Raw genomic sequence first — 9,495 nt, 5'->3', positions numbered from 1 at the left:
TGCTGTTTTGTTGTCACCACTATATAAGATGTTGTAACATGTTGTAGTGGGGAATCAGATTACAAGGAGGTGGGGCTGCCAGGAATACGATATGGCACCTGGCCAACCACTTTCAGTTAGGTAGGCGGAGGCGAGGTCCAGTGAGAGGACCACAAACAAAGGCTTTTTTGTTTTAAAAAAATTCACGCTGGATTATTGTAACAATCTTTTATTGGGGGAAAAAAAAAACATTCAAATGCTGCAGTACTAGAAAACGCAATTCCAGAAGTGCGCGTTTGCGAGAAATCCTGTACATAATTTCATATTTGTACATCTAAAAATCATCATCAAGATAAAGGAAACGGATACATTTCAAACAGTGGACAAGGTTCATTTATGGGGTTACCGAGTTATCAGTCCAGACCAGGAAAACTCAATATAATTTGTTGGTTTATAGCCAACAGTGTCCAGTATTAAAACTCCTTACTGTGCAGATGTGACCCCAGCCAAGAGTTTACTTATGTCTGAAAAATGCAAAGGAGTTGTTGCAACAATCTAATTATAAGCTAAAAATAGAAAAAACGAAATGTGTGTGTCAGTACAGCGCAGGAGGGATGCCGCTGCCAAAAAGAAGACTCCAGGAGGTCGGGATCTTCCATTTGTTGGGCTCTTGGCTCTAAAAAAGGAGTGAGACATACTGCTGATTAGATATTTCTAATCTTAAAGTTGTAGCTTGCAGTAAACAGAGATTTTTGCTGTGTGATTACAGACAAATACTTTCATTTATCTAATTCCAAGTCTTTGCAAGTTAGTTTTCATACTGTGCTGACAACAATGAAACTGCAGTACTAATCGCCTGTCACTTACGGGGTTGTCCAGCAGATGGAGCCAGTCGTTGAGGTGGTTGACGAGGGTGAAGGCATCTGGGATGTTGTCGCCCTCCGAGCAGAAGAGCAGCAACACAGCCACCGGAAGATCCTCCGAGCAACTAAACACACCAACCAGCACACATGGTCACACAAACACGCATAAAAATTTGTGATCACAATGATATTCAATGATTTACTTCCTCCATAGCCTATTTATTACTTGTTTGCTGAGTTATTTAAGGAAGCTGAATTAAAAACATGTTGGTTTTCATCACCATCAAAAATAATCAGGTTCAAATTTTCCTCTGTGTTCTTCCACATCAATCATGACTTGAGGCTGATGCCGCTCTCTGTCTCTACCTGTCTGTGTAGAGAGCTTTGGTGATGCCCCCTCCGGGGATGCAGAGGCGTGGCTCTGCGTTGGCGTCTGTCAATCCCGGGAAGGCCGGCACTCGCTCCATCTCCCTCCAGCCCAGCTCCTTCAGCGCGTCTGCACTCACTTTCAGCAGGGACGGAGTGATCAGGTACCTTAAAGGAGAGCTACAATGCACACATACACATAGATTACTAGACTGGACCTGTAATCAGCAAAGGCAAAGATCATGTCAAATACGTTGATATTACCCTTCCAGCTGTTGGTCATCCCTCTGGTAGGCGTGGCTGCTGGACAGAATAACAGACCTGGAGAACCCGCTGGCTTTGATCCAAGACACAATCAGCTGACGAAACTTTTTGGATTTTGTCTGCAATGAAATCAAAAGTTAAAACTATAAAGATAATAATGTCATTTCCATTCTGGGTTCATGGAAGATAGAGATGTATTTCACACTCTACCTGGATTATACAGTTAAAAAGGTAGAAAAAAAAGGTTACAGACTCAGGTCCTCATGCTGACTGAACAGACTGTGGTTTTACCTGAACAATCGGTGCTCTGATCTGAAGAACAGCCAACTTCAGTTCTGGTGCTGTATAAACTGTGGATGAGAAAATGTTGACAGATTAATTGAGGATTAGATTTTGGGAATGAGCTAGATTTTGTTTCACTTCACAGTGGCCACAAATTACACTGCTCACGACCTGTCTCACATTTTATTTAAAGGGTGCCAACAGCCACCGAGACTCTGTTTTGATCTATGACTCAGGAAATGAGGAGTCATTGCTGCTTGACAACATAATAAAACAGCAGGAAGCAGTGTGTTTATCAAACATTACAACAAATTTTATTCTTCAGTATTTCTTTAATGAATGCAGATAGCTAACCACAGATAGAAATAAAGGTTATTAGCCCTATTAACAGAATTTAACACTTCATAAAGTACCTCAAAAAGCTTCTCAGTGTTAGTTTTGTAAAGAATGTGCTTCACAGATGAAATCTGAACATTTACTCATTTCCAGCAGTCAAGAAATCAAGACCCAAAGATGGTACCTTCAGCAGGGGTGTGCAGATCCTCAGCATCTTCTTTGCAGGTGGCGTATGGGTTGTTCCCAGCCATTGGGATGAGACAGTCTGTGTGTATGTAGCCCACTCGTTTCATGTTGAGAGTAGACACGATGAGGTCCACGGCCAGCTGACCAACATTACCAACAGCCACGGCTGGCTGCAGGGAGAATAAACAGCAGCAGCTTATTAACAGTAAGAGTCTGTTTTCCTTTCTTTTTTTTAAAAAATTGCAAACATACAAAACATTTCATGGCTCCAGCTTCTCATATGTGAGGATTTGCTGTTTTTCTTCGACTTATAGTAAACTGAAAACCTTTTAGGTCCGGACTCTTAGATTAACAGAACAAGCAATCTGAAGACATCATCATGAGCTTTAGGTAATTGTGGGCATTTGTCACTATTTACTGATGTTTTACAACCAAACAATGATTAGTTTAGCTGGGAAGTTTAGCAGATTAATCTAAAGTGTAAATAATCCTTAATTGCAACCTTATATTACATAGTTAAATATTAAATTAGCAAAGTGTACTGTTTACAGCAATGATATAACGCCATTTTTCTGCACTGAGCTCTTTCACTTTTATAACGCAGGCTCCTAATACTTCCTTCCTGGGTTAAATAAATGAAAGTGATCCGACTTGCATTGGCACAAATGATTAAAACTGCACCATCTTTTGGGACGAGCTAACTTTACGTCTAAAGTTAAGTTATTAAACTAAAGTTCGGACTCACTGGTTAAAACGCACAGTGGTGACAGGACTAACTGTTGTCAATGAGCCTCCAGATGTGTCACTCACCATGACCAGCGTGAAATCTTTGAAGGAGGGCGGCGAGTTATCTGAGGATATAAACATGGTGCTGTTCGGGGAGCAGACACACGGAGCCACACGGGTACTAAGTAAGAGATTTATAAACTTTTATTAAACAAAAAAACTATGTTCTCCGGGCAGTTTTCACTTCTATTTTCATGCCTGGTGTTGAGGACCTTCTGTACTCTCTCTCGCCGTCGACTGCTGATGATTGACCGGCTTTGGTATCTGCTGTAAACGCCTGAATTTAATATGTCCGAGAAGTTTTATTTTGGGAAAGAAAAAAATATATATTTAAGGTTCATACCGCCTGTCAAAGTCTGTGTCTGCCCAACTGTATGTTTTCTTTAAGATATGTGTGTGAAATAGTGATTTAGGAGTTTTTATTTTAATCAGGGATATCAACGGCCAAAATGCAGCTCCGCAAAGATTTACTGCGTAGTAGAGATCTGCAACTCACATGCTCCTTCATAAACGCTACAGTATTAAATAAACTATCAACATTAGAAAAGATCAGATCATACAAATTAATTAGTTCAACATTGAAGGTATTTTATTTTTTATTTATGTTACATTTATAAGCAACACTTGTTCACAGAAGAGTGATTTGAATTGATCCATCTTGCTACACATAACATAAATGATCATGCTTATCACAGCAATTGTGGCGGATCATTAGACAGAACATACAACCAAACAGGTTAAAACAAATTCACGATGAAGTAAAAGCACTTCATCTTTTTCTGTAGAAACGCTAATGCCAGAAGTTTAGTCATTTCGGCTTGACTTCATTGGGAATAGACAGGCCTTTCACTGCAGCCAAAGCATTTTCTACCATCCTCTGCACCATCCTTCTGGTTGTTGTGTAAGTGTTGGTGCCAACATGGGGGGTGATCAGCACATTAGACAGACCAAGTAGAGGATGATCCCTGCACAGAATGAAGAAGAGGCGCTATTAGAAGTCAGCAAGGAGTGGGTTTTGTTTGTCTGTTTAAATATCAGATGTCAGATATCAGGTGTTTGGTCTCCAGACAACCAAACACAAATGTAAATGTAAAGAATGTAAAGTTGTAGTGATTCTGGTGGAAGAGTGTGGGTGCTTTCAGACTGATGAGACCTTGGTAAAGGTTCAGGATAAGTCACGTCTAGCGCAGCTGCTCGAATCGTTCCACACTGCAGAGCTTTAACTAAGGCATCCTGGTCTACAACCAGACCTGAGACATGGAAAAAAAAATTAGAGCAGGCCACTATTGCAGAATAACAATTGCTTTGTTTTCTGTACATTCTTCTCACCTCTGCTGATGTTGACCAGCGTTGCTGTGGGTTTCATGAGGGACAGCTCTCTGTGGCTGATCAGACCGGTGGTTTCAGGAGTCAGGTTGGTTGCCAGCATCACAAAGTCCGACTCTTTCAGCAGGTCATCCATGTTCTGACAGTAACTCGCTCCCACCGCCTGCTCATCCTCAACACTCCTGAACAACACAGGGAAGAAGATGAGGGTGATCATTAACACTGTCTCGATTCATTGATTTAATATTATATTGGTTTGGGGAGTTTGGACTGTTCGGCTCTTTGTTTTTTCTTTCAACAAGGACTTTTCTAAATTAACCAAATTATCTATTTTGTCATTACGCTTTTACCTTCTGCTCCTGTTGTGATACAGGATCTTCATGTCAAATCCTTTGCTTCTCTGAGCAATTTTGTATCCAATGTCTCCCATTCCTATGATCCCCAGAATCGACCCTGTGACTTCAACTCCCATCAGGCATTGTGGTATATGGGTAGTCTTTGGGTCAACAGCTATTTGGTGACCTATAAGAGAACAACAAAAAAAAACTTAACATACAAATGTTTCATCTTCTTCTGCTGCTGCAGGGTCTCCTACACATCATGAGTTGACCTTTGACCTCACCCTGAACAATCTTCCTTGCTGATGCCAGGAGCAGACCCATGGCAATATCCGCAGTGGCATCGCTCACCACGCCAGGCGTGTTGGTCACCGTCACCCCAAGGCTGGTGATGTACGGCACATCGAGGTGGTCGATGCCCACTCCTCCGTTGGCGACCACCTTCAGCGATGGAAGTAAACTGAGCATCGAAGGCTCGGCTGCAGGGCAGGCGTTCCACACGAACATGGCCTGGATTTTAGGACCGTGCAGGTGAGGGTTTTGTAGAAAGTCTCTGTGGCAGATAATCTGAAAGTGTTGTTTCATTATGTCAGTGACCTCTTCAAGGTAGCCCTGCTCGCCCACCTCTGAGATCAGAGCCCATGGTTTTTCCTCTTCCATCACCTGTAGAAAGCAAACAAGTAAACTTTATTTATTAAGGACTTTTTAAGACAGAAAGAAAGAGGGAGATAAAAGAGACAGAGGAGACAATAGACTGTATAAAACAACAAGAAATAAATGTATAATCCACAAAATAAATTTTAAAAAAAGTAAATCAAGAGAAGCTGAAGAAAATAAATAAGTTTTGTTGGAAAAAGTATTCAATTTATTTGTAGTAAAACTAGCAATGCTACAGTGTAAAAAAAAAACTCCATTACAAGTAAGAGTCCTTAAATGTAAATGTACTTCGTTACCTTCCACCACTAAAACTGAAATAAATAAATAAAAATAGGGGCCATTTAGTGCACCATTACCTTGTGACCCACCAGGAGTGGTGCTGAGTTAAATCTAATTGTTTTGCCTATATTATTTCAATAAATTCTATATTAATGTGTGATTAATTAGGTTAATTACTATTATTAAACATGATTCAATGACAGTGGGATTTAAGGAGCAGACGAGGCCTCAGCGCATAATTCTTGCCCCCTAGTGGGTTAATCCGGCTCTGAATGTGAGCCAGCTGGTGTTTATCATCATTACAGAAGCTCTCATTCTACAGTATATTGTTAGATGTTTAAATCTGTGTGTGTGTTCTCTATGTGAGTGGGTGAGAGGGGTGGAGTGGTGGTGAGGGGGCATGCCAAGCACTTGACGTTGAAGTATTGTCTTACTGATAGTCACTGGTGTCAAAATCAGGGACCTGTTCTACTAGTTTCCAAGATGGATGCCTCAGTTACTCAAATCACTTCCCATTATTTACACCCAGACCTTCATTAGCTGTAATGACACATGTAAAGGCCAAATAGGAATGATGAGAATTCAGCCGGACCATAAAACCTTGCAGAAATTAGGACTGGACTGGACTGTACTCACAAGAATTCTTTGTTCTGGTTTACTTCCGCTCTTGACCCAGGAAGAACTTCTTAGGAAACTTGGAGCATTTCAAAATAAGAGCATTTTTTGACAGTGATACCAGTGACATGAACTAACAAAAACAATACTACTAATACTATTACTCCTTCTGCTACAATTACTATTATTACTACTATCATTAACAATAATAATAATAATAATAATAATAATAATAATAATAATAATGATTGTTTAAATTTTGTTTTCCACAGTACTGCACAAAAGTAATTCAGTCTGCAGCATGACAACAAGCTCAAACACACAGCCAGAGTCATAAAGAACTATCTTCAGGGTCAAAAGGCACAAAGAGTCCTGCAACAGATGGTCTGGCCCCCACAGACCCATAATCTCAACATCATGGAGTCAGTGTGGGATTACATAAAGAGGCAGAAGACACTGAGACAGAGTAAATCCACAGACAAAGTGTGGCGAGTTCTCCAAGATGCTTGGAACAACCCACCTGCCAAGTAACTTAAAAAAACTGAGCAGGTGTGTTAAAGAGAACTGGTGCTGTTTTAAAGGCAAAGTGTGGTCAAACAAAATATTAATATGATTTCAATTTTTTCTGTTTTGTAAATAATTAAAAATAAGATAAAAATTTATTAAAACTACCAATGGCTTCATTTTTTGAAAGCATCCACATTTTATGCTGTGCCTAAAACTTTTGCACACTGCTGCATGTCATAGAAGTCCTTTGAAATTTTCTCCACAAATAATAAAACAGTTTTTGTTTTTGAAATTATATCTCCAGTACTGAAAAACATCCCGAAAAATAACTAACAATACATTTTTACATATTTCTGAAAATCTAACCTGAGTTTGGCATTAATGTTCAGACCAAGCAGAAGACTTAAAAAGACTGAGAGCAAAGGACTTTGACTCAGACGTCATTTTAAGCATCTCACAGTTCACTCAGTGTATAAACAGTCTTAGAAAAAGGTCACTGTTCTTTTAAAATGTAACCTCAATTTCCTCAGTCTACTTGTCCCATCACTTATTTGGTATTTAGTTCATGCTGATAGTGACATTTAATCTGACCTCATTGCTGTTGAGAAAATAGAAACTTGGCTCAGGTTTAGAGTGTGTAGTTATTTACTGTTGTGCCTTTATGAGGCTCTAGACGTGAAAATGAAAGTATCTGCAGATCATTATACAGCTGTATGTATGAAGTATGTTACAGAGAGACAGCAGTAATACAGAAACAGAGCTAAATTAAAAGGGTATTTGTACATTTAAAGGAATTTAATGCCCACACTGTGAAATCCAAATGGCACAGTACCTTTTTATGATGCACTGATCTGTGTAGTTTTGGCGTTTTAAAAAGCCAGGATGCTTGTGCTGAACCCCACAGTTTCCTCACACAGCGGACATAGCAGAGGCTTCTCATTCTGACTGACAAGTGGTTGATATTGTCAATTGAGGGTTTTCTTTTATCATGCTACACAACAAGCATAAGCCCAGCAGTAATTATTATCTTTAAAGCTCAATGGAAATGATGCAGAGGCAATTGAGAATTGATTTGATGTGCAAGGACTAAATCACAAGAGACTGAACAGGAAAGATAAAAGAAATCAAAGATGCACTCTACATATATAAATGTTTAATATGTGTAGAAAGAATGTGCATGCAGTGAGTCCACAGGTCAAAATTGTCATGAATAAATGATTAACATGACATTTGTGGGTCAACTAAACAGTCCCAAGCAGACATGTGGGTGCTCAGTGAGAAAATGCATCAAATGATCCAAGAAATATTTGATCTATGTAGCAGTGAAACACAAACAAATTTAATTTCAATCTGAGTGAAGTTCTCACCTTTTGAGTTGGAACTTGGGAAGTTTTTGTCAACCCTGCTGTTTCCTGACTCTGGAGTAGAAAGTGCAGGTTAAGTGAGAGGAGGCAGAGGAAGACACTTCAGTGGTCTTTGACCTCCCATTTGCTTTAGATGAAGATTAAACAGATTAAAGCTGAGAAGCTGATGTGAAAGCAGAACTGAGAGCCATCCACACCCTGTGGAATGGAGAGGAGGAATTCATTAAGAGCAGCAAAGCGGGTTGGCAGGAGCTCCAGGGTGGTGATTGGTGCACAAAACTAAGCACTGGGACTGCGATCAAGGGTCAGTGACTACCCCACTGCCCATAAAGAGACAGCACATGAGGCTGATTATGTTTAGTCCACTTACTGTACTTTTTTTCCAGTCAACGTCCCACTTTCTGTGTCTGCTTATCTTAATTAAATTCCTCTATATTCAGTGTAAATTGGAGATTTGGTGACATGAAACTGATTATCCTCAAGGGGAAGTTAAGCAACTGTAGCAGCAAATAATAATTGGAAGAGAAGAACATTTTTAAAAAAGTAGCAGTAAATGTGGTTTATGAAGTGCATGCAAACTGACAGTTTATAACCACAGATGTGCAAAATATGTGGTTTACAGTGAGGAAAAGGTATAAACCTAACCGTGAATAACATGAAAAATAAAAACAAAAAAATAAATAAATATGTAAATTCTAAACCACCACTGGATGTGTCACCTGCAAAGTGAAGCTGGGAGCTGTTCGAATGCAATAGGAGATTTCAAGAAAAACAGGATAATATGAATGAATGAGAATTGTTCATGACAAGCATTAAAATGTATTGTTCTTAGAATAGGACCCAGGGCAGGTGTGTGACAGCAGCATCCAGGGTGTAGAGCCAGTGTGAAAAAGCAATCACCTGCAGGTTTCTGCTGGATGAGGTTTTGATAAAGTGTCCCCACAATTTCAAGACATTAATGTCACCAAATCAAGGGCCATCGCACCTGAAGTGTTGTAATCCCACGAGGACACAAATGTCATTATAACCTTTAACCACTAGGTGTCAGTAACACACTGGTCTGTGTCTTCGCTGCAATATGAAGAATCCACGTGTTTGAATGGGTTTATCAGCACGGACAGTTGCTGCTCAGACTCTATCCATTTGAGTCCTTGTATGTCTCAGCCATCATGATCTGCCCTTAGCTGTATGTTTTGAATTTGCTTAATATGATTTTTTTTTAAATTTAAGCAAAACAAAGGAAGGAAGACTTTCTAGACAAAAAAAAAAAGGTCGACTGATTTTACAAATAAGCCTCCACACATTTTTTCTTCTTGCCTCAGCATGTGTGTTCAGCATGCAAGTTCA

The 9,495-nt window shown here is 39.7% G+C and overlaps 2 protein-coding genes across 6 annotated transcripts; both read right to left on the bottom strand.

Moving 5' to 3' along the window:
- Window positions 1-192: 192 nt before the first annotated feature.
- psmg2 (proteasome (prosome, macropain) assembly chaperone 2) lies at window positions 193-3,306 on the bottom strand. The gene is made up of 7 exons (XM_041053136.1): window positions 3,087-3,306; window positions 2,275-2,446; window positions 1,764-1,822; window positions 1,473-1,591; window positions 1,209-1,388; window positions 847-967; window positions 193-655 (listed from the first exon to the last, which is right to left on the bottom strand). The coding sequence occupies exons 1-7, from the start codon at window positions 3,141-3,143 to the stop codon at window positions 575-577; spliced, it is 789 nt and encodes a 262-aa protein (XP_040909070.1). The 5' UTR covers window positions 3,144-3,306; the 3' UTR covers window positions 193-574.
- Window positions 3,307-3,648: 342 nt separating this feature from the next.
- Window positions 3,649-8,365, bottom strand: LOC121191941 (probable 2-ketogluconate reductase). 5 transcript variants are annotated; one of them, XM_041053417.1, is made up of 7 exons: window positions 8,152-8,365; window positions 7,617-7,729; window positions 5,011-5,389; window positions 4,739-4,910; window positions 4,392-4,570; window positions 4,216-4,312; window positions 3,649-4,027 (listed from the first exon to the last, which is right to left on the bottom strand). In XM_041053417.1, exons 2-7 carry the CDS (start codon window positions 7,722-7,724, stop codon window positions 3,871-3,873), a joined length of 1,092 nt encoding a protein of 363 aa, XP_040909351.1. In that variant the 5' UTR covers window positions 7,725-7,729; window positions 8,152-8,365; the 3' UTR covers window positions 3,649-3,870. The 5 variants fall into 5 exon arrangements, with proteins under 5 accessions (XP_040909351.1, XP_040909352.1, XP_040909353.1 ...); XM_041053418.1 differs by having other exon boundaries at window positions 7,617-7,725; XM_041053419.1 differs by lacking the exon at window positions 8,152-8,365 and adding an exon at window positions 6,299-6,356 and having other exon boundaries at window positions 7,617-7,675.
- Window positions 8,366-9,495: the final 1,130 nt, after the last annotated feature.

This window comes from Toxotes jaculatrix, chromosome 13 (genome assembly GCF_017976425.1).
Source record: "Toxotes jaculatrix isolate fToxJac2 chromosome 13, fToxJac2.pri, whole genome shotgun sequence".
Taxonomy (NCBI): Eukaryota; Metazoa; Chordata; class Actinopteri; family Toxotidae; genus Toxotes; species Toxotes jaculatrix.
The sequence above is the reverse complement of the archived record's forward strand: the minus strand, read 5'-3'. Positions and strand labels throughout refer to the sequence as shown.

Coding starts and splice junctions, on each gene's coding strand:
- psmg2 (XM_041053136.1), bottom strand. CDS start 3,143: ATGTTTATATCCTCAGATAACTCGCCGCCCTCCTTCAAAGATTTCACG. Junction 1,592..1,763: donor TCAGAGCACCGATTGTTCAG/GTAAAACCACAG, acceptor ATTTCATTGCAG/ACAAAATCCAAAAAGTTTCG. Junction 1,389..1,472: donor GATGACCAACAGCTGGAAGG/GTAATATCAACG, acceptor TGTGCATTGTAG/CTCTCCTTTAAGGTACCTGA.
- LOC121191941 (XM_041053417.1), bottom strand. CDS start 7,724: ATGAGAAGCCTCTGCTATGTCCGCTGTGTGAGGAAACTGTGGGGTTCA. Junction 4,313..4,391: donor GCTGGTCAACATCAGCAGAG/GTGAGAAGAATG, acceptor TCCATGTCTCAG/GTCTGGTTGTAGACCAGGAT. Junction 4,028..4,215: donor TATCCTGAACCTTTACCAAG/GTCTCATCAGTC, acceptor CATTCTGTGCAG/GGATCATCCTCTACTTGGTC.